This window comes from Oncorhynchus mykiss, chromosome 23 (assembly GCF_057628025.1).
Source record: "Oncorhynchus mykiss isolate SJ-2025 chromosome 23, ASM5762802v1, whole genome shotgun sequence".
In the NCBI taxonomy this organism is placed as follows: domain Eukaryota; kingdom Metazoa; phylum Chordata; class Actinopteri; order Salmoniformes; family Salmonidae; genus Oncorhynchus; species Oncorhynchus mykiss.
The window spans coordinates 16,488,532-16,516,416 of NC_143044.1; the positions used below are offsets into that span (position 1 = coordinate 16,488,532).

At 45.2% G+C, this 27,885-nt stretch overlaps 1 protein-coding gene and 1 long non-coding RNA gene across 2 annotated transcripts in view; one reads left to right on the top strand and one right to left on the bottom strand.

The window, feature by feature from the left end:
• The window catches only part of LOC110502498 (protein FAM53B), a 38,235-nt gene extending 13,464 nt beyond the window's left edge, over positions 1-24,771 (top strand). Inside the window, exons 2-5 of the mRNA XM_021580555.3 lie at positions 11,181-11,438; positions 12,088-12,142; positions 14,138-14,991; positions 23,256-24,771. Coding sequence (XP_021436230.3) covers positions 11,358-11,438; positions 12,088-12,142; positions 14,138-14,991; positions 23,256-23,615 — 1,350 coding nt within the window. The 5' untranslated portion in view covers positions 11,181-11,357 and the 3' untranslated portion in view covers positions 23,616-24,771. The remainder of the gene's footprint in view (positions 1-11,180; positions 11,439-12,087; positions 12,143-14,137; positions 14,992-23,255) is intronic.
• Positions 6,500-11,381, bottom strand: LOC149972526 (uncharacterized). The gene is made up of 2 exons (XR_016490983.1): positions 11,154-11,381; positions 6,500-7,987 (listed from the first exon to the last, which is right to left on the bottom strand). It is a non-coding gene; the product is annotated as an uncharacterized LOC149972526 (long non-coding RNA).
• Positions 24,772-27,885: the final 3,114 nt, after the last annotated feature.

Consider the following 27,885-nt stretch of genomic DNA (forward strand, 5'->3'; position numbering starts at 1 on the left):
TATCAAGTCATATTGTATTTGTCACATACACATGGTTACCAGATGTTAATGCGAGGGTAGCAAAATGCTTCTGCTTCTAGTTCCGACAATGCAGTAATATCTAACAAGTAATCTAACAATTCCCAAACAACTACCTAATACACACAAATCTAAAGGGGTGAATGAGAATATGTACATGTAAATATATGTATGAGCGCCAGAAGCAAGGTGCAATAGATGGTATAAAATATAATATATACTAAGATATGAGTAATGTAAAATATGTAGACATTATTTAAAGTGGCGTTGTTTAAATTAACTAGTGATCCATTTATTAAAGTGGCCAGCGATTGGGTCTCAATGTAGGCAGCAGCCTCTGAGTTAGTGATTGATGTTTAGCAGTCTGATGGCCTTGAGATAGAAGCTATTTTTCAGTCTCTCTGTCCCAGCTTTGATTCACCTGTGCTGACCTCTCCTCTGGATGGTAGTGGTGTGAACAGGCAGTGGTTGTTGTCCTTGATGATCTTTTTGGCCTTCCTGTGACATCGGGTGCTGTAGATGTACTGGAGGGCTGGTAGTTTACCCCCAGTGATGCGTTGTGCAGACCATACTACCCTGTAACTAGCTTGGAGGGGACAGCTACCCAAGACATGCAATATGGGATTGGAAGTGACTGTCTGTAGAACATCACCTATTTACACACCATACTGTAGGAGTGGTCCACTTCCTTAGCCTTTATGGATTCCTGTGAGGTGGATTAATCATGACGGTCTGCTCTGGAAGCTCTCATGTAACGTATCCCTGGTGGATAAGGGCCTGATTTAATGTACATAGAGCAGCCTGTCCGGGGTAATGGGAGAAACCATATACTGAGGGAGGGGGGTGAGGGGGTGAGAGAGGAGGTAATTAGTAGGATACCTGATGTGTGGAGAGCCCTGGCTGGCATGCAATGGTTTTTCCAGAGGCCAAGGGGGCCCCTGGCCTAATCCTTCTTAATAACAGTCTCCAACCCCTGGACCAACCCAGTTCAGTTTTGTGCTACAGATTAGGAAGAAGTTTGAAGAGCATATAATCATTACTGCTCATTAGGGCTGGCACAATTACCATATAACCGTGTAACCAAAATTTTTTTGTTTTTATTTCACCTTTATTTAACTAAGTAGGCCAGTTGAGAACAAGTTCTCATTTACAACATGGATGATAAAATAACCGTTAACATTTTATTTTTTGGGGGGTTGGGGGTGGAACAAACAGCTGACTGAAACGACCGGGCATTCGTGTGGTTGAGTGATTAAGAAATCATAGGCCCCTGGGCCCAGGGGCGTCAGTCCCGGTAAGCCCCTGCATTAATCCGGCCCTGTATGTCGCTCGCTTTAAAATGGCAACAAAGCAGCGGTATTGTAATCGACACACACTTAGACCTCCGGTGTGTACGTGTGTGTTTGCCTACGTGTGTGTGTGTGTGTGTGTTTGTTTGACATGTCAGCACCCTGGAAACCTTTCTCAAGAAAGGTGTGTCTTCTCTGTTTTGTTTTTCTGTTTGTCACAGGACTGGGTTGTCATGGTCACTGCTCTTCTTTCAGAGAAAAATAAATGAATGGACTTTAAAACTGCTCATAGAGATAAAGACAGTTTTTATTTGTGTAGAAGCTCATGGTCACTGTTGTTAAAGAAATGTAATTTAGAATTGACTAGGAATGCCAAAATCAACCGCAGTTACTGCACATCAAATCAGATGTTGTCAAGTAAAAAGCTGAATGAATGAGAGCTGCTTTGTGTATGTTCTCACCAGGCTCCTGTTGCATGATGGGGTGATGTTTGGGACAAAGTGTCCAGCTAATGGCTGATGGTCGGAGGGCGGCTTGGTATGCAGTGACCTCTCCAGACCCGTTTTACGACCTCATCCTCAACACGAGAAAGGGCTGACCCAGCATTAACTCTTCATGCCCACACAGACGCTACTTGAGACTTAAACAAGAGAATGGTAGCTCTCCTTCTCTCCCAGTGGGCCTGAAAACACCACCTGATGAGGAAGAATCATTTTTGTAACACCTTTTAAGCCACTATAACATAGTTTAGTCAATAGTGTGTCTTTTGTCATTAAATCTCCCGACATACTTTATATATATATATGAGAGAGAGAGAGAGAGAGAGAGAGATCATTTTAAAACACAATATAACCACACATGTGGATAATGCATTTACAATCATCGAGGATGACACAAAAAAGTTAGGAAACTTGTTTCCATTGTGGTCCTCTTAAATGGTAAAAAAAAAAAAAAGTACAATCTTCAACATAGTAGACCCAGGCTCCACAGTAGACCTAGCCTACTAGCCATACTTTGGTTGCACATATAACACAAAACAAAGGACAGGATAACATTGTCATAGCCCAGGGGTACTCAACTCTTACCCTATGACAGGGTTCCCAACTGGCGACCCACGGGTGATTTTATTTGGCCCACAAAGTAATGAGCAGAAAAATATATACATATAGATTTTAATTTTAAAATGGTTGGACATAAAAGACTGTAAAAACACCATCAAATCAGCTCCAACAGATTTTAATTTGGAAATCTGTTCCCACGCACAATAGAGAGATATGTGATCGTATGCAAATGTAAGCAAGGTTTGAAATTATGATGTTTTAGTCAAATATTATATCTGTTTGGGCTTATTGCGGTCAATTTACTGTATACAAATGATTTGTAATTATATTCCGGCCCCCTGCCCATCCGCTCAAGGAAGAAAATAGTCCCACGGCTGAATCTAGTTGATGATCCCTGCCTTTCGAGGTCCGGAGCCAGCGGGTTTTCTGTTTTACCTGATAATTAATTGCACACACCTGGTGTCCCAGGTCTAAATCCCTGATTGAAAAAATGCAGTGGAACTGGCTTTGAGGTCCAGAGTTGAGTTTGAGGGGCCTTGAGCATTACATACAGACATTACATAGATCTATTTGTTATTTTTCTTTGACTCACCGTCTCATCAACCCCAAGTTGCAGAGTTCATTGATGCGATGTGTTTGTTTATTTTAACATAACTGATCAAAGCTGTGACACTAGATGCGCTCCTCACAAGTTTACCGTAACCACATCCAATCAGTGATGGACACTAAACACTGTACCACAGAACCTTACAGTGCCCCATATTGTCCCCCCAGGTGCCCATTCATGTGCCTGTGGAGAATCAGCCTGGGCATGGTGCCATTACCAGTACTGCCCTTCTCAGTAATCGACCATTGAGAGCCAAGGGGCCTGTGCCCAGACCCAACTTCTATAATGAAGAAAAATCTGGTTAGAATTACTGTGAGGTACAGTACATCCCCTATGGAATTGGATCATATTTAGCTTTTTTTCCTTTCGGGATATATAAATATAATAATTATTGACATTTAATATGATCCCTTTTTGGGCCTAAACTTGAATTGGAGCCAAAGCGTCTGCCATCTGCTGCAGTATAATTTACTCAGATATTAAACATGATTTAACAAGCATGGAACCATGGTTAAAATGTTACACGAGGCAACCTTAAGTTGAAGATGTACCACAGAAATGTGCCAATGTAGAACTACTAGGGTTTTTGAGATTCCTCAAGTTTATTAAGCAAATAAAGGAGAAGGGGGTAGCTGGTGCCTAATATGGCGATCGGAGTGTGGGTGAGTGGATATGTCAAAAGGAAAGTAGTGGAAAGGAGTGGGTGTGTCGAAAGCACTTTGCTATATGTTTGAACGGTTTGATTAAGCTGGGTTTTTTGTTTCTTACCATGCACCTACTGTATATTGAGCTACCATACCGTGAGAGTTTGGGCTTCTTCTTCAATACAGCACTGGTCACCGGCTAATTGACTCGTCGTGCAACCCAATCAGCCACGCAAAACGATTTGTTGAGTGATAACAAATCTGCTCAATTAGCTGATTCACTTTCCTCCTTTCAACACACCCACTCGCCCATATTCCGGTCACCATATTGGGCTATAGCTACCCATACTTGAAATAAAATGTGAGCATTGACCTAAGTCCCAAGGTGTCCTAGTTCTGCATCATGTGGAATTGGATCACATGGCTCCAGAAGGTAATTCTCATTGTGTTTTCCCTCTCCCATGACCCCTTGTTGAAACCTAGGCTACACATGCCCCCTCTAGACTCATAAGGCCCAGTCCTATTCTGCCAACCCCTCTAGCCTCACGAGGCCCAGTCCTGCTCTGCCACCCCCTCTAGCCTCACAAGGCCCAATCTTGCTCCGCCACCCCCTCTAGCCTCACCAGCCCAGTCCTGTTCCGCCACCCCCACTAGCCTCACGAGGCCCAGTCCTGCTCCGCTACCCCCTCTAAACTCACGAGGCCCAGTCCTGCTCCGCCACCCCCTCTAAACTCACGAGGCCCAGTCCTGCTCCGCTACCCCCTCTAAACTCACGAGGCCCAGTCCTGCTCCGCCACCCCCTCTAGCCTCACGAGGCCCAGTCCTGCTCCGCCACCCCCTCTAGCCTCACCAGCCCAGTCCTGCTCTGCCGCCCCCTCTAGCCACACGAGGCTCAGTCCTGCTCCGCCGCCCCCTCTAGCCTCACGAGGCCCAGTCCTGCTCCGCCGCCCCCTCTAAACTCACGAGGCTCAGTCCTGCTCCGCCTCCCCCTCTAGCCTCACCAGCCCAGTCCTGCTCCGCCACCCCCTCTAAACTCACGAGGCTCAGTCCTGCTCCGCCTCCCCCTCTAGCCTCACCAGCCCAGTCCTGCTCCGCCGCCCCCTCTAGCCTCACGAGGCCCAGTCCTGCTCCGCCACCCCCTCTAAACTCACGAGGCCCAGTCCTGCTCCGCCACCCCCTCTAAACTCACGAGGCCCAGTCCTGCTCCACCACGCCCTCTAGCCTCACGAGGCCCAGTCCTGCTCCGCCACCCCCTCTAAACTCACGAGGCCCAGTCCTGCTCCGCCATCCCCTCTACACTCACGAGGCCCAGTCCTGCTCCGCCATCCCCTCTACACTCACGAGGCCCAGTCCTGCTCCGCCATCCCCTCTACACTCACGAGGCCCAGTCCTGCTTCGCCATCCCCTCTACACTCACGAGGCCCAGTCCTGCTCCGCCACCCCCTCTAGCCTCACAAGGCCCAGTCCTGCTTCGCCATCCCCTCTACACTCACAAGGCCCAGTCCTGCTCCGCCACCCCCTCTACACTCACGAGGCCCAGTCCTGCTCCGCCATCCCCTCTACACTCACGAGGCCCAGTCCTGCTCCGCCATCCCCTCTACACTCACGAGGCCCAGTCCTGCTTCGCCATCCCCTCTACACTCACGAGGCCCAGTCCTGCTCCGCCACCCCCTCTAGCCTCACGAGGCCCAGTCCTGCTTCGCCATCCCCTCTACACTCACAAGGCCCAGTCCTGCTCCGCCACCCCCTCTACACTCACGAGGCCCAGTCCTGCTTCGCCATCCCCTCTACACTCACGAGGCCCAGTCCTGCTCCGCCACCCCCTCTAGCCTCACGAGGCCCAGTCCTGCTTCGCCATCTCCTCTAGCCTCACGAGGCCCAGTCCTGCTCCGCCACCCCCTCTAAACTCACGAGGCCCAGTCCTGCTCCGCCACCCCTTCTAGTCTCATGAGACCCAGTCCTGCTCCACCGCCCCCTCTAACATCAAGAGGCCCAGTCCTGCTCCTCTGACTCCCAGGGATACATAGAGATAATGGGAATCATATGCCGGCAGTGGGCCTGCATGGGCTGGGCTGGCCCACATTAAACATTAGGAGGCTACATGCCGTCATGGGGCCAGAGAGGAGAGCAGAGCCATTGGTCTCTTTGGCCCCTGTGGGTGGAGGACAGCCTCTGGGACCCGTGAAGCCCTCCTTATGTCACCTCCTTTGTTACCCCACAGTTGGGAAGCACATTACCCCTTTCTTTGTTATGTAGTGCATCAATGCAATCTCAACGTCCAGTACTTTCTATCCTCTCCAACTGGCCCCATCATTTTTAAAATCATCAACCCTTTACATTTTCTCTCTACCATATCTTATGGATAACCCAGAGTGGTCATGGGGTTAGCTGAGGAGCTCTGAAGGCTGTGGTAGCTGTGTCTGTTGGCCCACTGTAGAATCTGAAAGTAGACAGTAGGCTGTTGATTGGAGGAACAGGCCTGGCCCTCTCTAATCAGCTGTTTTACAGCGTGTGGTCGGGACAACCCCAAGGTCACTGCAGTGATTGCTATTCCTGATATAGCCAAGCTCTGTCTGTCTGGGGGATTCAACTATACTGTTTTGGATTAGCTCCCTAGTGTTGTGAGTTAAACATTTTGTAGAGGAGGACTCAGTACATACTACAGAGTGAGCCTGTGGTGTGCTCTGTATGTGGGGTCCAAGCCCAGTGTGCTGTATGTGTTAAGGACCGTCTCTATCAGGGCCCTGCTGCCTGCCAAACAGAAACACATTATGAGCAATCCTGCTGTCCTCCTCGCCCTGCGCCTGGGGACACACTGTTGTGGTTTGATAGAAAAAAGGTCATCCTTGGCGTGCTCAACACACGTGTGCCCACATCAAATCAAAATCAAGTCAAACTTTATTTGTCACATGCGCCGAATACAACAAGTGTAAACCTTACCATAAACCTTACCGTAAACCTTACTTACTTAAGCCCCTAACCAACAGTGATGTTCAAGAAGAGTTAAAAAAATATTTACCAAATAAACTAAACTAAAAAATAAAATACAAAAATAATAACAAGTAACATAACAATAATGAGGCTATATACAGGGTGTACCGGTACCGAGTCAGTGTGTGTGGGTACAGGTTAGTTGAGGTAATTTGTACATGTAGGTAGAGATGGAGTGACTATGCATAGAAAATAAACAGCGAGTAGCAGCAGTGTACAAAACAAATGGGGGGGGGGGGGGGTTGATGTAAATAGTCCGGTGGCCATTTGATTAATTGTTCAGCAGTCTCATGGCTTGGGGGTAGAAGCTGTTAAGGGGTCTTTTGATCCTAGACTTGGTGTTCCGGTACCGCTTGCCGTGCGGTAGCAGAGAAAACAGTCTATGACTTGGGTGACTGGATTCTTTGGCAATTTTATGGGCTTTCCTCTGACACCGCCTAGATAGCAGGAATCTTTGCCTGAGTGATGTACTGGGCCGTACGCACTACCCTCTGTAGAGCCTTACGGTCAGATGCCGAGCAGTTGCCATACCAGGTGGTGATGCAACTGGTCAGGATGCTCTCAATGGTGCAGCTGAATAACTTTTTGAGAATCTGGGGACTCATGCCAAATCTGTTCAGTCTCCTGAGGGGGAAAAGGTTTTGACGGGCCCTCTTCACGACTGTCTTGGTGTGTTTGGACGATGATAGTTTGTTGGTGATGTGGACAACAAGGAACTTGAAACTCTCAACCCGCTCCACTACAGCCCCGGTGATGTTAATGGGGGCCTGTTCCGCCGCCTTCTCCTGTAGTCCACAATCAGCTCCTTTGTCTTGCTCACATTGAGGGAGAGGTTGTTGTTGTTCTGGCACCACACTGCCAGTTCTCTGGCCTCCTCCCTATAGGCTGTCCTCATTGTTGGTGATCAGGCCTACCACTGTCACCAGCAAACTTAATGATGGTGTTGGAGTCATGTTTGGTCACGCAGTCATGGGTGAACAAGGAGTACAGGAGGGGACCAAGTACACACCCCTGAGGGGCCCCAGTGTTCAGGATCAGCGTGACAGATGTGTTGTTGCCTACCCTTACCACCTAGGGGCGGCCCGTCAGGAAGTCCAGGATCCAGTTGCAGAGGGAGGTGTTTAGTCCCAGGGTCCTTAGCTTAGTGATGAGCTTTGTGGGCAATATGGTGTTGAACGCTGACCTATAGTCAATGAACAGCAGCATTCTCACATAGGTGTTCCTTTTGTCCAGGTGAAAAGGGGCATTATGTTGTGCGATTGAGATTGCGTCATCTGTGGAACTGTTGGGGCGGTATGCGAATTGGAGTGGGTCTAGGGTATCCAGGAGGATGCTGTTGATGTGAACCTTGACCAGCTTTACAAAGTGCTTCTACACCTAAAAAATCCAGAAAATCACATTGTAGGATTTTTAATTAATTTATTTGCAAATTATGGTGGAAAATAAAACTATAGTTTTGGCAACTACCACATCTACTTTGTGCATGAAACAAGTAATTTTTCCAACAATTGTTTACAGACAGATTATTTCACTTATCATTCACTGTATCATAATTCCAGTGGGTCAGAAGTTTACATACACTAAGTTGACTGTGCCTTTAAACAGCTTGGAAAATTTCAGAAAATTATGTCATGGATTTAGAAGCTTCTGATAGGCTAATTGACATCATTTGAGTCAATTGGAGGTGTACATGTGGATGTATTTCAAGGCTTACCTTCAAATTCAGTGCCTTTTTGCTTGACATCATGGGAAAATCAAAATAAATCATTCAAGACCTCCACAAGTCTGCTTCATCCTTGGGAGCAATTTCCAAATGCCTGAAGGTACCACGTTCATCTGTACAAACAATAGTACGCAAGTACAGTGCCTTCCGAAAGTATTCGGCCCCCTTGAACTTTGCGACCTTTTGCCACATTTCAGGCTTCAAACATAAAGATATAAAACTGTGTTTTTTTGTGAAGAATCAACAACAAGTGGGACACAATCATGAAGTGGAACGACATTTATTGGATATTTCAAACTTTTTTAACAAATCAAAAACTGAAAAATTGGGCGTGCAAAATTATTCAGCCCCTTTACTTTCAGTGCAGCAAACTCTCTCCAGAAGTTCAGTGAGGATCTCTGAATGATCCAATGTTGACCTAAATGACTAATGATGATAAATACAATCCACCTGTGTGTAATCAAGTCTCCGTATAAATGCACCTGCACTGTGATAGTCTCAGAGGTCCGTTAAAAGCGCAGAGAGCATCATGAAGAACAAGGAACACACCAGGCAGGTCCGAGATACTGTTGTGAAGAAGTTTAAAGCCGGATTTGGATACAAAAAGATTTCCCAAGCTTTAAACATCCCAAGGAGCACTGTGCAAGCGATAATATTGAAATGGAAGGAGTATCAGACCACTGCAAATCTACCAAGACCTGGCCTTCCCTCTAAACTTTCAGCTCATACAAGGAGAAGAGTGATCAGAGATGCAGCCAAGAGGCCCATGATCACTCTGGATGAACTGCAGAGATCTACAGCTGAGGTGGGAGACTCTGTCCATAGGACAACAATCAGTCGTATATTGCACAAATCTGGCCTTTATGCAAGAGTGGCAAGAAGAAAGCCATTTCTTAAAGATATCCATAAAAAGTGTTGTTTAAAGTTTGCCACAAGCCACCTGGGAGACACACCAAACATGTGGAAGAAGGTGCTCTGGTCAGATGAAACCAAAATTGAACTTTTTGGCAACAATGCAAAACGTTATGTTTGGCGTAAAAGCAACACAGCTCACACCATCTCCACTATCAAACATGGTGGTGGCAGCATCATGGTTTGGGCCTGCTTTTCTTCAGCAGGGACAGGGAAGATGGTTAAAATTGATGGGAAGATGGATGGAGCCAAATACAGGACCATTCTGGAAGAAAACCTGATGGAGTCTGCAAAAGACCTGAGACTGGGACGGAGATTTGTCTTCCAACAAGACAATGATCCAAAACATAAAGCAAAATCTACAATGGAATGGTTCAATAATAAACATATCCAGGTGTTAGAATGGCCAAGTCAAAGTCCAGACCTGAATCCAATCGAGAATCTGTGGAAAGAACTGAAAACTGCTGTTCACAAATGCTCTCCATCCAACTTCACTGAGCTCGAGCTGTTTTGCAAGGAGGAATGGGAAAAAATGTCAGTCTCTCGATGTGCAAAACTGATAGAGACATACCCCAAGCGACTTACAGCTGTAATCGCAGCAAAAGGTGGCGCTACAAAGTATTGACTTAAGGGGGCTGAATAATTTTGCACGCCCAATTTTTCAGTTTTTGATTTGTTAAAAAAGTTTGAAATATCCAATAAATGTCGTTCCACTTCATGATTGTGTCCCACTTGTTGCTGATTCTTCACAAAAAAATACAGTTTTATATCTTTATGTTTGAAGCCTGAAATGTGGCAAAAGGTTGCAAAGTTCAAGGGGGCCGAATACTTTCGCAAGGCACTGTATAAACAACATGGGACCACACAGCCGTTATACCGCTCAGGAAGGAGACACATTCTGTCTCCTAGAGATGAACGTACTTTAGTGCGAAAAGTGCAAATCAATCCCAGAACCACAGCAAAGGACCCTGTGAAGATGCTGGAGAAAACCGGTACAAAAAGTATCTATATCCACAGTAAAACGAGTCCTATATCGACATAACCTGAAAGGCTGCTCAGCAAGAAAGAAGCTACTACTCCAAAACTGCCATAAAAATGGGGACAAAGACCGTACTTTTTGGAGAAATGTCCTCTGGTCTCGTGAAACAAAAATATAACTGTTTGGCCATAATGACCATCGTTATGTTTGGAGGAAATAGGGGGAGGCTTGCAAGCCGAAGAACACCATCCCAACCGTGAAGCACGGGGGTTGCAGCATCATGTTGTGGGAGTGCTTTGCTGCAGGAGGGACTGCACTTCACAAAATAGATGGCATCATGAGGAAGGAAAATTATGTGGATATATTGAAGCAACATCTCACGACATCAGTCAGGAAGTTAAAGCTTGGTCGCAAATGGGTCTTCCGATTGGACAATGACCCCAAGCATACTTCCAAAGTTGTGTTAAAATGGCTTAAGGACAACAACGTCAAGGTATTGGAGTGGCCATCACAAAGGCCTGACCTCAATCCCATAGAAAATGTGTGGGCTGAACTGAAAAAGTGTGTGCGAGCAAGGAGGCCTACAAACCTGACTCAGGAACACCAGCTCTGTCTGGTGTGGGCCAAAATTCACCCAACTTATTGTGGCAAGCTTGTGCAAGAATATCCTAAACGTTTGAGCCAAGTTACACTCAATTGCATTGCCTTTAAATTGTTTATGTAAACTTCTGACCCAATTGGAATGTGATGAAAGAAATTAAAGCTGAAATAAATCATTCTCTCTACTATTATAAAATAAAGTGTTGATCCTAACTGACCTAAGCCAGGGAATTTTTACTAGGATTAAATGTCAGCAATTGTGAAAAACTGTATTTGCTAAGGTGTATGTAAACTTCCAACTTCAACTGTATGTGTGTGTGTGTGCTCACCACATCTCTCTGTCTGTTGTTGCACAGGGATGGCTGAAGAGTGAGAGACGCTCCCCTAACACCCGAGGACACTCTGCCGATGGAAGGTGGTCATCTGCACATCCAACCTGCCCAAAAGACTGTCTCCCCTCCGCCCTCAACTAAGATGGCTTCCCATGGCCTTCTTCTGCACTGGAATGGACTGGAGCAGAGCTGCACCCTACCATGGTGATCATATTCTCAAAAACACTGGAAAAGAAGAAGGGTGTCGATGATGTAAGGTCCAAAGACACTGAATTGCTGCTGGTGAGTAAAACTCTGCTAGACCTATAACTAAAGCACTGTAACATGTACCTTACAGGTGCGTCTCTCTCTCAACTGACCTTGGAAACATGAGACTTGGGCTCTCTGTTGGCTTCTCTACAATACATCCTATTGTAGTTTTTGGCAGGGTGCTCGCCATCAAGGTCTTAAATTCATTTATATGATCTCTAGGTTGGCCCTTCTCAATAAATGGTATATTATTCTACCTCAGCAGTCGATGACATACAAGGGCTGCTTTTCAAATCAAACAATTTGGGTGAAAAGGCTTCAACTGAAATTAAGCCCATGTGAGTAGTTGTACCTCTTTATAGCCCCCAGTGTGTACTGTAAGGTACAGTACACACTGTGCTGTCACAGTAGTGCTGTCATGACACTGTTTTGTTGTGACGTTGAACCTAAGGTGTCTCCCAGCAATGTTAATGACTCTGTCCCTTTGCCCCATTTCTCTATGAGCTTGACTGCACCACCCTGTTTGTTCTCCTTTCTGAATTGTTCTGTACGTTCTAGGACAAACAGGGATTGTGTGTGGGTTGCTTGGAGAGTTATGTACGGACATGTTTAGAGTCTGATAAATGAGCCTAGTCTAAGCCATGTCCTCTTTGTCTGTTTCCCTCCATCTGTCCATCAACAGCGTAAGCGCGGCACCATGAGCAGAGGGACTACCCTCTTCTCCTGTGGCACTGTGGGTGAGTGCATCCATCCCTCAGACTAAGGCCTTTGCTCTGTTATCCTCACCATTTTAAGTTTCTTACCGTCTTGTATCAGGCTTTATTTTCATTTTCTTTGTGTTGTTCACCAGCTTTATGTCTTGTTATAAGCTCCCCTCCCCTTTAACTATTTCTGCTGATCCCCTTCTGTCACTCTCTTTCTGTCTCACTTCTCTCTTTTACCATCTGTCTCTCGCCTCCCTCTCATGCCCAGTGTGCACCTGCCTTCACAATGAGCAGTGCACTGCACTCATTGGACTCAAAAGTAATGGAGTGTTGTGTGGCCTTTGTCAATGATTTCCTTGGCTCAGCGAATATCACACTCCTTACCCCCCCCCCCCCCATGTTAAAAGACAAGCTACTGTAAATAAAAGTTCCTTTGGACCGCCCCGTCATCTGTCCCATGTACCGGAGAGGGGTACTGTAGATACTGTATCTGTTACAGCTGACATAAGACATTGTATGCTGTTAAATGGCCTTTGCTGGGATTGCAGTCCTTTGCAGAACACATTTTTCCACTGGGCGAGGTTATTTCTTTTAGATGCTTTCTCCTATTGTCATTTTGTATTCTTGACATTCTTGTCAGGTCATGTCGTAGCCCCCGTCCATTGTTCTTTGGGACTGAAACAAAGACTTCCGCCCACCAAAGAGAGGTCAAAAATGGAGAGAGGCATTTGAAGGGATGGATTTGGACAGAGATGAGCCCCTGGTTGCCAATTGGGAATCAACAGATATCTGTGCTAGCTTTGAGATCAGTAGCGGCTACATTGGCCAGAACCAGTGTGGTGTTTTGCCCACTGGACTGTCATATTCTTCCTTTGTGCCTGTGATGAATAATGTCGGCATATTCATTTGTCAAGTTCTGTCTGAATTTAAACCAATCAAGTCAGGCTGCATTTCTGTCCTTGTTGGAGGAAGCCACCCACCCGGACTAAGACATATTCCCCAGTCAGAGGACTTTTGGAAGTTCTCCTTCAGTCTAAACTTGTCTTCACTTAACTTTTCAGTTGGAGAAACCCCCATCAACAGTAAAACAAGTGGCACAACATTGTCCGGTTCATAGACCTGAAAGTCAGTGTTTGTTATGTGACTGGTACTGTTTTTGGCCAAACACCACCGTGCCACTGTTGCCCTTAGGCCTCCTCGTGCAAATTTTTGTTAACTAAGCATTCTGTGACAACTGTAGTGCCAAATAAAACATGTGATTAATTCATGACGTATGTTGTCATTTGACATTTACATGTCTAGTAGAGGCTGCCAGGTTGCTTGTAGAATCTTGTAATACCAATAAGCTCAGACTATTTCCCTGCCAGCCATAATTCAACTGTTGATCTAGAGCTAGCAGCTCTGTTTCAGATAATGTACTGTCAAGAAGTGCAGCTTGGGTTGAACCAATCCCCTGTCTATAGCTAGCTGTTTTTTACTATCCTGTCTTAAACCACCTCTACTGAGAATCTAGACCTTGAGTGATGTGCTCCATCTCTCTCTCTCTCTCTATTAGAGTTCCTACAGATGTGGCGATACTCACCAGGATACACTTTACAGTTTAACTAACCAAGAGCTGCTATTGCTTACTGTCTAAGTGTGCGTGTGCATGCATGTGTGATCATTTACTGGGTTGGTCATCCTAACGCGAAGCCCCACTCGCATACGTGAAGAAGATGCACACTGCACATTGAACCTCACCCTGGAAACTTTGCCCTGCTTTCCCTGTCGTTTATTGTTTCACTTAAAGCTGTACTTTATCTTGACATAGCCTCTGTAGAGGAGATAAAGTGGGATTTCCAAAACTCCATGAGATGGCAAATAGTAGCTTATGTTGCCAGAGGGGGAGAAGTAATATAGGAGGAACATAGTAATGATTTCAAATTAGATAGATATATAGATATATTAGATATATTAGATGATATATAAAGTATAAAACATAACATAACGTGTGTGTTCATGTATTTATTGTGTGTTCTTGTGTTCCAGAGGCAGACAGGTGGCTAGACCTGCGCAGAGGCTGTGCCGTCCAGCCAGGGACCCCCTGCCAGTCCGGCGCCAGTCTGGAGAGCCTGTGGGACGTTCTGCCCGAGGAGTGTCAGCGGAGTAGCCGGGTCTGGGGCCGCGAGGTGGGCACTGCCACCGCCATCACCAGCCTCATTCGAGACCTCAACCTGGGCGATGCCAAGCTGGCAGCCACCCAGTCCCTGGCCCTCGCCACCTCCACCTCAGCCGCCACGGCGCCCCCTAGCAAGCGCCAGTGCCGCTCACTCTCACTGTCCTTCTCCGAAGCGTTTGGGAGCTGCAGGTCGTCATGGAGACCTCAGGGGTCGCGAGTGTGGACGGCGGTGGAGAAGAGGAGGTGCCACAGCGGGGGGAGTGTGCAGCGCTGCTCTGGAGGAAGTGGAATAGGAGGTGGTGGAAGTTTTTCAGGGGTTCATTTTCCTGCCATGCAGCGGAGCTCCAGTTTCAGCCTGCCATCCCGCTCCAACAACCCCACAGAAGGCTCCCTGGAGCTTCCCTGCTTCAACCAGCACCTGCCCCTTCACCCTCTGTTCACTGCCTCCCCTACCTCCCCCTCCTACCACCACTCTCTCAGGCCCCTCTCCTTGTCCCATGAGCAGATCAGCCTGCCAGACCAACACAGAGAGGGGGCCAGCTCACCGGACTGCAACCCACAGCTGGGGAGACGTGCTGGGCAGACAGCAGGGAGGACTGGGGGGCTGTCGCGGAGCAAGTCCCAGCCCTGCGTCCTGAACGATAAGAAGATCGGTATGAAGCGCAGGAGACCAGAGGATGCTCAGGAACCACGACCCTCCCTGGACCTGGCCAAGATGACCCAGGTTAGTAACCGTGGACACACACACACCCTTCAATAGTCTGCCAAGAGTGTCTGGCAATGCCAAATTACTGAAAGGCAACTTTAGATCAAACCATATTAGTGGAATCTGATTATCTTATGATGACTAAGACATTTCACAGAGCTTAATCGGTATTTTCTCATCTTGATTAAGAGTAGATCAAATGAAGATCTTACGAAGGGCATATATCACACCACACAAGTTGAAAAACATTAAACAAAGCCTTTCAGACTTGTTGGGATGGCTGTGGTGAGGTCGGTACACTAATGCATCTGCAAATATCCAGCTGTCAAAAGATTCTGGACTGAGTTAGTTGATATGTTGTCTGAAATCTTGAATGTATGTATCCCACTGTTTCCTGTAGTGTACCTACTAGGGAGTAGGGTAAGATCCAACCTAGAACCACGCTAAGCATTATTACTCTGGCCCAACTATCAGTCAAACGGACAATACTTAGGAATTGGAAAATGTGTAAACCTCAGTGTTTCAGAATGGACACTTGATTAAAGGACTTCTTGGACTATGGAACGAGCAGCCTTCAAGACTATGACAATGGACTAGATGGTCTCTGGGACACTATCAGAACACATGTAAACCGTAGAACAGGGGTATTCAACTCTTACCCTACAAGGTCCGGAGCCTACTGGTTTTCTTGTTCTACCTGATAATTAATTGCACCCAACCTTGTGTCCCAGGTCTAAATCAGTCCCTGATTAGAGGGGAACAGTGAAACAACGCAGTGGAACTGGCTCCGAGGTCCAGAGATGAGTTTGAAGGCCATAGAACATAACCTAAATAAATCAAGTTGTATACAGCATGTGTGCTGGTCCTGATGATTGTGTGTGCGCTTGCTTCCATGCCCGCCCGGGTGTCCAGTGGTTCTTCCCGTCCTTGGGAAATCCCTTTGGGAAGGGGGCGGGGGGCATCACCCTGCCAGCAGTTCGGAGCGGGTGGGGGTGATGCACCCACTGATGAGAGCAGCCGTTTGTATTAAGACACCTTAACTCAATTGTTTTGTGTACTGTAAAATAAAAAATATATATAGCTCAACTTTCATCCAAGTCTTTAAACTCTGTAATACCTTTAATAACCTGAATACATAAGGTTAGACCAGGCCAAACAAAATTACCAACAAAGGAATACTTCTGTTCAGAGGTTGGGAACATTCAAGAGCTCTTCAAACATAATTTGGCTTCCTTCTTTGTGTCTGATCTGGGGGATTAAATCAGGCTGTATTAAGTTTTTCTGGGTCGATGGTTTGTAGTGTGGTGGGTAAATGTTTTCAAGTCTCCCCTTTGGAAAATGGCGTTAACTAAGGAGCATTCCTTGTGTTTGGTCATGCTTCGCACTGCCATGCTCTAGCACACTTGGCTCCGGTTATCATTTCATTGATTCTGTTGGGTAAACACACGATGCAAATGTTGAACCCGCAGTCAATTTCCCTCTTCCTCCCTCCCTCCGTCACTCTATCCCTCCCTCCAGTGGTTGACTGTGGGGGAGGGAGATTTGATTAATGATCAGGCTATTTAGTCACCCAGGTTTTTATTTTTAGCTGGATCACATTATGCCTGGCCTGGAGGAGGCTTGTTTGTGCTTGTGGAGTGCCAGAGGAAGTCGTGGAACTGCTCTGAGATTACTACATGATGGCTTCATGTAGAATGGATGGATAGGATCATGGATACAGTCTAATTTTGCACATGAATCAGATGGTGAATGCAGCCAATTATGATGATACAGCACTATATGCAGTCCCACTCTTAACTTTCCTACAGTGATACCACACTGGCTCACTTAGCTCTATCCCTCTGAAGAAGGCGTCTCCCTTGAGAATGTGCTGAGATAGCACAGTTTGGAATTAAATCCAGCACATATAGGGCTCCTCCAGGACTAGCACAGTGTAAACACTGATGTAGCTAGCTGATATCATTACTTTGTGCCTCTCCTTCCTCCTCAACCCTGCCAGGGTTGGATCAACAAGTGTTCAGTAATGGAGCCTAGCATGTTTCCTGTGTCCATGCCAGCCACTAAAACCAAGGGCATTTTCGTTATCCGCACCAGTTACCTCTGCTCTCTGGAATGCCCAATGGCTCACAGTCTATTATTTTCGCATGGATAGTACCAATAATGAATGGAGGCTAGTTTTTTATTATTCCGTTTTTGTTTGTGGTTGGGATTGCTCGACTGCGCTTTAGCACTGTGTGAGGAGGACTGATGAGATCAGGTGGTGCGGGTTTGTGCAGTAGTTTCAGCCATCACGCACGCATGAAACCAGATATGCACTTACCAATTTACTCTCTCTTAGCACAGAATACTGTAGGTCACGAAATCACACTGACACACACGCACACACATTGTCACAGATGCACACAGCCAAACTCAGGCACTCTTGATCAATCTCAGTCCTGTTGAGTATAGCATGGCTTAGGTAAGGTATTGAGTCTGACTCAGTACTATAAACTTGGCTGCAATAGTGATACACAAGCAGAAACGGCCTGTATATAGCACTGCAAATGTACGGTAGCTCAATATAACCGTAGTGTATGTATGAAACTATGAATACGGTTATATTTGTACTGATTATTGCTTTGGAACTTCTGTAATGCCGGCTTAGGGGTGAGGGGTTTGCCAGACGCAAAAGGGTGCGCTTCCTGTGTACTAACAAATGCACAAACAGGAAGTACCTGTGACGTACTCTATAGAGAAATGGTCCTCTGAATTGAAGGCTATGTTACAGGACTGTTTTGCTAGCGCTGACTGGAATATGTTTCGGGACTCCGCCGATAGCATCGATGAGCTAACCACCTCCGCCTTGGGCTTCATCAGGAAATGCATCGCCGACGTTGTCCCCACAGCTGCTTCCCCAATCAAAAGTCCTGGATTAACACAGAGGTACACGCTAAACTAAAGGACAGGGCTACCACACACAGGGCTATCTCAGCCAACACCGAGGCTACGGCTGAGGAAACGAACGGTATTCCATGGTGCATTCTCAGAGCATGCGCTGACCAGTTGGCAGGCATCTTCACGTCATTTTCAACCTCTCTGTAATCCCCACGTCTCAAGTTGACCACCATCATTCATGTTCCCAAGAACTGTAAGGCTACCTGCCACAATGACTACTGCCCTCTAAAGTGATTTGAAAGTCATGGCGTACATCACCTCCATCATTCCAGACACCCTAGAGCAACTCCAATTTGCATTCCGCCCCAACAGATCTACAGACAATGCAATCTCAATTGCACTCCACACTGCCATCTCCCACCTAGAGGAATACCTATGTGAGAAAGTTGTTAATCGATTACAGCTCAGCATTCAACACCATAGTGCCCTCCAAGCTCATCACCAAACTCGGGACCCTGGGACTGAACACCTCCCCTGTTCACCCACAACTGCATGGCCAGGCACGACTCCAACACCATCATTAAGTTTGCAGACGACACAACAGTGGTAGGCCTGATCACCGACAACGACGAGACAGCCTATAGTGAGGAGGTCAGAGACCTGGCTGAGTGGTGCCAGAACAACAACCTATCCCTCAACGTAACCAAGACTAAGGAGATGATTGTGGACTACAGGAAAAGGAGGACCGAGCACGCTCCCATTCTCATCGACGGGGCTGTAATGGAGCAGGTCGAGAGCTTCAAGTACCTTGGTGACAACATCAGCAAACTAGAATGGCCCAAACACACCAAGACAGTCGTGAAGAGGGCACGACAAAGCCTATTCCCCCTCAGGAAACTAAATATTTGGCATGGGTCCTCAGATCCTCAAAAGCTTCCACAGCTGCAATATTGAGAGCATGGTTGCATCACTGCCTGGTACGGCAATTGCCCGGCCTCCGACCGCAAGGCACTACACAGTGTAGTGCATACGGCCCAGTAAGCTGCCTTCCATCCAGGACCTCTAAACCAGGCGGTGTTAGAGGAAGACCCTGAAAATTGTCAAAGACCCCAGCCACCCCAGTCATACAGTCTCTACTACCGCATGGCAAACGGTACCGGAGTGCCAAGTCTAGGACAAAGGCTTTTCAACAGTTTTTACCCCAAAGCCATAAGTTTCCTGAAAAGGTAATCAAATGGCTACCCGGACTATTTGCATTGTGTGCCATATGCCCCCCCCCCCCCCCCCTCCCCCAACTCCTCTTTTACGCTGCTGCTACTCTCTGTTTATCATATATGCATAGTCACTTTAACCATCTGTACATACTACCTCAATCAGCCCGACTAACCAGTGCCTGTATATAGCCTCGCTACTGTTATAGCCTCGCTACAGTATATAGCCTCGCTACTGTTATAGCCTCGCTACAGTATATAGCCTCGCTACTGTTATAGCCTCGCTACTGTTATAGCCTCGCTACTGTATATAGCCTCGCTACTGTTATATAGCCTCGCTACTGTTATAGCGTCGCTACTGTATATAGCCTCGCTACTGTATATAGCCTCGCTACTGTATATAGCCTCGCTACTGTTATAGCCTCGCTACTGTTATAGCCTCGCTACTGTATATAGCCTCGCTACTGTTATAGCCTCGCTACTGTATATAGCCTCGCTACTGTTATAGCCTCGCTACTGTATGTAGCCTCGCTACTGTATATAGCCTCGCTACTGTTATAGCCTCGCTACTGTATATAGCCTCGCTACTGTATATAGCCTCGCTACTTTATATAGCCTCGCTACTGTATATAGCCTCGCTACTGTATATAGCCTCGCTACTGTTATAGCCTCGCTACTGTATATAGCCTCGCTACTGTTATAGCCTCGCTACTGTATATAGCCTCGCTACTGTTATAGCCTCGCTACTGTATATAGCCTCGCTACTGTATATAGCCTCGCTACTGTTATAGCCTCGCTACTGTATGTAGCCTCGCTACTGTTATTTTTCACTGTATTTTTTATTTTTTTATTTTTTTATTTTTTTTACTTACCTATTGTTCACCTAATACCATTTTTGCACTGTTGGTTAGAGCCTGTAAGTAAGCATTTCACTGTAAGGTCTACACCTGTCTGTATTCGGCGCATGTGATAAATAAACCTTGATTTGAACCGTTTAGAAGTCACTTTTCGTACATAGTCCCCCCATTTTAGGGGACCAAAAGTATTGGGACAAATTCACATATGTGTATTTAAGTAGTCAGTATTTCCATATTCCTAGCACGCAATGATTACTTCAAGCTTGTGACTCTACAAATTGTTGGATGCATTTGCTGTTTGTACGAGTGTGCATACGTCTCTGGGGGCAAGAGAAATTGCAGTGTAGAGAGAGGGGTTATTTATTTCTCCCTAAATCTCCCCTGCTGGTGGAGGGCTAGCAGAGCGGAGTCTCATGAATTAATATATTCTCATTGGCCTGGGTTCAGGCTCGTGAAGTGACGGGTCACTTCTCCTCGCCATTCCTGGGATGACAGGCATGGTGAGCATAGCTGAGCTGCAGCCCCTGTGGGGTTGTGGGAATACCTAAGTGGTTGGGTTGGTGTGGTGGCATGGGGCCTTGCTATGGCAGCAAACTGTGACACAAACACACACCCACATACACGCAGGTAAATATGTTAGACTTGTACTAGTCTCTGTCCGTCTGCCTGCCAGTAATGGGTAAAGCTCCATTTTTTCCCCTCCTGTGTCTGCGTTTGTTCCAGGAGGTCCCTCTCTCTCCCATAACACACTGTCTCTCTGGGGGCATTTTATTATACCAGTCCCTCCTTTTTTTATATGGGTCTTGGAAATACGCTCTGATCAAGAGCTTTAGCTGAGTGACTCCTATTTATGTATGTGTGTGTGTGTGTGTGGGTACATTGTCTTCAGAAAGTATTCATATCCTCTTGACGTATTCAACATTTTGTTGTGTTACAGCATGAATTCAAATAGATTTTTAGTCTCAACCATCTACACACACTGCCCCATAACGACTAAGTGAAAACATGTTTTTAGAAATGTTTATATCAGAAATATCTCTCTTGCATACGTTTTCACACCCCTGAGTCAATACATGTTAGAATCACCTTTGGCAGCGATTACAGCTGTGAGTCTTTCTTGGTAAGTCTCTAAGAGCGTTGCACACAATATTTGCGTTGTGTTGGATTTGCCCTGTATGTGTGGGGTACAGAAATTAGGTTGTCATTCAAAAATCATTTAACACTATTATTGCACACAGAGTCCATGCAACTTATTTTACTTGTTAAAATTTTGTTAAGCAAAATTGTGCTCCTGAATTTATTTAGGCTTGCCATAACAAAGGGTTGCTATTCATTTTTCATTCATTTGTACGTTTCTAAAAACATAATTCCACATTGACATTATGGGGTATTGTGTGTAGGCCAGTAACACAAAATATAAATGTAATACATTCTCAATTCAGGCTGTAACACAACAACATGTGGGAAAAGACGGGTGCTCTAGAAAACAAAAGGTGGGTAAACTGCAGATTATTAAAAGCCCTTTCCCCAAATCCTGGTCTTAGCCCAATATGATTTAATAGGAAGCATATTGTAGAGAATACCACCCCCCCTTTCTGCCTCTCCCTCATTCCCCCTCTCATCTGTGTGTTATAATTAGAAGGGGGTACTACAAGGGTTGAAGAAAGAGGGAGAGGCCCTCAAAAATCCCCTTTCCACTCCATTGAGGTGACTACAGCAAAGCACTGGCCTTCAGTGGTCACCTGATATATTATTGGTGTACCAGAATGTGTCTAAATGTTAGCTTTGTGCATGTTTTAGCCACAGAATGTAAAGCTGACATTGCCAAAGATAGTAAACATTAAAGTTATATAAACCCAGCACTTTATAATTTTTATTTGATTTCTCTCATAACGTAGTGTATTTGGGAGCCCCAACCCAAAACATGTACGTTTTGTAAAAGCATTTTGTTAAAGTCTCTACCAGTCCATTGTAACAGGAAGAAGTGAATGAGGGATTTGAGGAACATTAGAGTTGTCCATCATGTGTGCCGTGGGCTATAGAAACACTCATCTCTATTCACCTCCATGCCTTCAACATCTGCTACTGGGAGAGAGGGACGCTTCACCCTTTCACTGCTGGGATGCCTCTGCTCTGGCTCTATTGTAAGGTTGAGGGAATGAATGGCTTGTTCCTCGCCATTCGTTCGTTTTTGTAGAGCGCGTCCCTATTCTGATTATCGGCTGTTGTCAAACACACATGGCTGTGAAAATACGATTCTCTTCCTCAATAGTGTGCAGTGAATTCTATTAGATGAAAAGTCGAAATCAGTATGACATCCTGGCATTTAAAGCATACTCATTTTTTTTGAAATTGCACATTATACTATAAAACGTTGCCTTTTTTGCATAACCAAAAAGCCTACTGTTTAGAATGTAAATATTGGTATTCAGACAGTGCCAGTCTAACTAGCCCTCTCTTGCGCTTTCTCTCTCTCTCGCTTTCTCTCTCTCGTTAGTAAACACACGCACTCTCTTAAGCATACATGTAGTTGTCACCCAAATAGCCTGATTTACACACCTTGCATGGGCACAGTGTGTTTGTCGTACACACACGTCTCTGGTCTCTGAAAGGAGAGATCACACCTAAGTAAACCCAGAGCTGCTCCAGAGTAATCTCTCCTCTCCTGAGGGCTTATGATGTCCATTTGCTGGGTGTTTGCTCATTAGAGCATGCACGGACACACACACACACACACACACACACACACTATACATTTTCCCTTTTGTCCAACACAATTATTCATAAGTGTCAACTTGATGATGGGTGTGTGAGTTGGCCAGTGCAGTTCAATAAGCTAGGTCAAGCCAAACAAGGAGGAGGAATCATATAAGATATATTATAACATTATAAGTCTTCAGGAAAGCTTGCCGTTTTGCCTGGTGTGTTTTTGTGCTTCATCCCCTCAGTGCAGCAGGACAGGGAGAGACATGGGGTTGGGAGGAAGAGGATACCTTTGTGGTTTGCAACTGATCTCACCATGTTGTCTTTCCACTGTGTTTCCTCTGACTGTGAACAGACTAACCAGAACATTAACAAAACTAGCTCCCTAGTGGAAGGGCGAGTTCAGCTCTACCAGTGAAGCACGAGTCACACACCCACATGCCATAAAGACCTAGCTCTCAGGTTTCTCTGAACAACTCTCACAGAGTATTACTGATGGGTTAATTAAGTTAGGTTGGTACATAGGTTGTGTGACCTGAATCAAGATTGAACAGTAAGACAACGATACTGTAAATGTGTTGTTATACCAATCAAAATCTCCCTTTCTTTCCCTCTTATTTCTTCTCTCAAACAGAAACTCCAGACTTTCCACAGCTTGAGCTGCCCTGGGTTCTCTGGTCCAGACAGCTGTCAATCAAACATGCCCCCACCCTCCTCCAGGAGCTTGAGCCAATCGGAATCTTACTTCACCTGTGCGCCTGACCTAGGTGCTGAGACTCAACAGGAAGTGGATGAGGAGGAGGATAACTCTTCCTATGAGGAGCTGGACAGTGACTCTGCGTGTAGCCTGGACTCTAGGCCCTGGTCCCCATGCAGGGGAGGGGGGGAGAGAATGGGAGAGGGACACCCCCTCTGGAAGAGTGAGTGTGGGACAGAGAAGGACATCTACCAGCTGGGGGGAGAGCTGGACATCGACCAGATCGAGAGGAACTGAACGGAACCTGAAGCCTTTGGATAAAGGATTGTCGTAACCTTTTGTGAATTTTGCAGAAAAACAGAGAATTTAGAACTTCATGACCACGCGAAGGATGCCTTACGTATGATAGGGGGATATTTAGCGGATTGAAAGGAACTTTGCGAGTTTGGACAGAGTTGTTTTTGGAACATTATAAGGATGTTTGCGAATAATGTGGGAGGCAAGGGATGTTGTACTGTATGTGATGTCAATGAAGGACAAAGCACGTGAAACTGTTGATAGAAAGTGTTGCATGTGAACTTTGGTTGAACTTTGAGGTCCTGCGGGACAAACAGTTGTTTTGAACTGTCTCGTTGTCTTTCTGAATTTAAAGGCAGTTGCTTTCGCTTGGTGACAAGCAGCCTAACTCTGGAGTGGGTATCGAGGGATAGTCTTTAACACCTCAAACTCCTCTCTCCTCTAAAATTGAGTACCTCCTTATACAACTGGACAGAACTAACGGCAAGGTTTTAGTACTGTAGCATTTGCAGCAGGAGTATGTTACAACTTCTGCTTTTCTCTACCAGACTAGGGGGACATGATGGCCTGAGAGAGAGGGATGAAGTAGAGCAGTAGAGAAACTGTTATTTTCATATATACCTCCCCTTGACCCTTTTCTTCAACTATTCTTACAGGAAGAATGTCCCCTGCTGAATTCCAAGTTAACCCCTATACCATAGGCACTCCTGTAGATCTGAAAGAATGAAAGTACCAGTATTACTTTCCTTCTGTTTGGCTGTGTGGAGTTTTCACTATATATGCTTACATCTATCCAAGAATTTCAGGTCTTCGGGAGTACCTAGGGGATAGGGGTCAATTTGGAATTCATAAAGTATTCACACATCCTCGCTGAATGTAAATAAGCTTTAAGGGGTTTGGAAATACCTGCCGATTTGTTCAGTCAGATACAAGTCCTTTTCACCTCAGAAATCCCTGCTCGAAACAAACCTTTCTGACTTTTTATAGATTCTAATATGCAAAATGTATATTTGAATAAACACAGAATTTTAAGTCTTCAGTTCTAATATCAATGTATATTTTTCTAAATGTATGTTTTTATTATCTGTTTGCGAAGGATCAGGAATAAGAGACCCTACTTTAACAGGACAGACATGAAATAAAAACGCAAACTGCCGTGGTCATGTTGTGTTTCATTATTATCAGGGTGCCATTATACATGATGGTACAGCTTGACATTAAGCCTTCATGTCATAAACATGACATAGTGTGTGTTTACATAGATGTGCCGCTGATCTGATGTCCTCTAATTTGTTTATGAAGTCATTGAGCTGCCATTGACTTTGGCATATCATGCCACGTAAGCTGTTTATACCCTATGATGGATACAGTCAGTTAGGTAAACATCTGTGTGCTCCACAACCCACCGGCACCAAACAAAATGGCAGGAAGTCTAGACACAGGATACCCCTGCAATGTCAATGACCTCTGAGGCAAGAGGAAGTGATGTCACAGCCACCGGAATGCTTCTTCTCTCCTCAGTTCAGTTGGAAGGCAGACGGACACGTCGCCAAGGTGGGGCTGTTTTGCCTGGGGATATCCTGTCATGTGCATCTAATGTCTGTCCATGTCTGAGGGAGTTAAAAGAACCTGCTGCCACAGTGAAGAAAATAAGATTTAAAATTAGGTTCTAGAGTTATGTCTACACTGTATTTTCTTCTGCCCCCAGGCTGCTTCATTGTTCTTAGTGGAGTGTAGTTTTCCCACAGTGGACTGATAGGGAGAAGTGTGCGGACCTGTTTGCAACGTCTCTCACAACAGGATGTTGCAACCAGCTGAATGCCCTATCCAAACTCTAACCCCAGTGGGGTGTTACCTTACCACATATACACACACACACACACGCCTTTGAATGAATGCTGACTGTGCACTCTGTCAGTAAACAGAGAGAACTTGTAAACTGGTCTGAAAATATTGGGACTGCCTTTCTCGCAGCTACTCCCAACGACTCCATCTCTCCTCAGAGCTGTTGTCACAGCTGCTCACACAGTGCCAGGGGGGGATTACCGATTCAATCAAAGGATGGATGGATGCAGGGAGGTTTCAAGGGGGGGTGAAATATTAAATGAAGGAAAGGGAGGCTGTCTTGGCTGTTGAAAGCAGCAAACCTCCAGTTCACAGCCCATTTCTCTCTTCAGCACAATAGCCTGGAAACACAGCATCACGTTGCCACGGACAACAAGTCCGTCGCCCGCTCAGACCCAAAGGTCACTGACCTCCCTCCACACACACATACACACTTCCTGTCAGACAGGAAGTAGCAGGCTGAGAGGAATAGATATTTAGAGTCTGAGGTAACACAAACACCCACTCACACGACTTGCCCAGGCCTATAAATAAGGGGCATTGTGTAGTAGAGGCTGTTAAATGTGGACATTAGTGAGAAAGAGGGAAATAGTAGTGTTACTCAAAAGTCACAGATCCTGGGCTATATAGCCCCGATTACTTGTGTGAAAACACTGGCGATGTTTTCAGGGTAAGCAGAGATTTGACTTAGTCAGCAGAAAAGGCTTTCGCCCTCAGAACGACTGAGGAGTAGCATTCATTGTTTTGTAAAGGGTCATTTCAAGACGGATTCAGTATAGCCCAACCACTGCAATAAAGAATAAAGAAAATTAATCTTGTCTTCCATGTTCAAAAAGTATTCACACCCCTTAACTTTATACATTTTTGTTTTGTTTTATAGCATTCATTTAACATGTATAAAACTTAGATTTTGTGTCACTGGTCTAAGCACAAAGTGGAAGTTTGTATTTTGACATTTTGACAAAAAAATGTAGCTTGAAAAGCCTAAATGTCTTGAGACGATAAGTATTCAACCCCTTTTGTTATGGAAAGCCTAAAGTTCAGGAGTACAAATTTGCTTAACAAGTCACATACTAAGTTGCGTGGACTCACTCTGTGTGCCATAATAGTATTTAACTTGATTTTTGAATGACTACCTCGTATCCCACACATACTGTTCCCCTCACATACAATTATCTGTAAGGTCCCTCAGTCGAGCAGTGAATTTCAAATACAGATTCAACCACAAAGACAACAGAGGTTTTCCAATGCCTCGCAAAGAAGGGCACATATTGGTAAATAGATATATTTGTTTAAAGCAGACATTGAATATCCCTTTGAGCATGGTGAAGTTATTAATACAATGTTGGATGGTGTATCAATACACCCTGTCACTACAATGTTGCAGGCATCCTTCCTTACTCAGTTGCCGGAGAGGAAGGAAAGCACTCAGGAATTTCACCATGAGGCCAAAGTTGACTTTAAAACAGTTTCATAGTTTGACTGCTGTAATAAGAGAAAACTGAGGGTGGATCAACAACATCTTTACTCTACAATACTAACGTAAATGACAGAGTGAAAAGAAGGAAGCCTGTACAGAATAAAAAATATTCCAAAACATGCATCCTGTTTTCAATTAGGCACTAATGTAATGTAAAAACTGCAACACATTTAACAAAGACATTTACTTTATGTTCTGAATACAAAACATTATGTTTGGGGAAAATCCAACACAAAATGCCACTGAGTACCACTCTCCATATTTTCAAGCATGGTGGTGACTGCATCATGTTATTGGTCTGCTTGTCATCAGCAAGGACTAGGGAGTTTTTTAGGATACAAATAAATGGAATATAGCTAAGCACAGGCAAAATCCTAGATGAAAACCTGGTTCATTCTGCTATCCACCAGATACTGGGAGACAAATTCACTTTTCAGCAGGACAATAACCTAAAACACAACACCAAATATACACTGGAATTTCTTACCAAGACGACAATGAATGTTCCCGAGGGCCTAATTACAGTTTAACTTAAATTGGCTTGAAAATGTATGGCAAGACTTGAAAATGTCTGTCTAGCAATGTCCAACAACCAACTTGAGAGCTTGAAGAATTTTAAAAAGAATAATGTGAAAATATTGTACAATCCAGGTGTGCAAACCTCTTAGAGACTTACCCAGAAAGACTCACAGCTATAATTACTGCCAAAGGTGATTGTAACATGTTTTGACATAGGGGTGTGACTACTTATGTAAATTAGATATTTCTGTATTTTTTTTTTTTTTTATGCAATAATTTATAAATATTCCACTTTGTCGTTATGGGGTTTTGTGTGTAGATGGGTGAGAAAAATCTATTTAATCCATTATGAATCCAGGCTGTAAGACAACCCAATGACGAATAAGTCAAGGGGTATGAATACTTTCTGAAGGCACTGTACTTCAT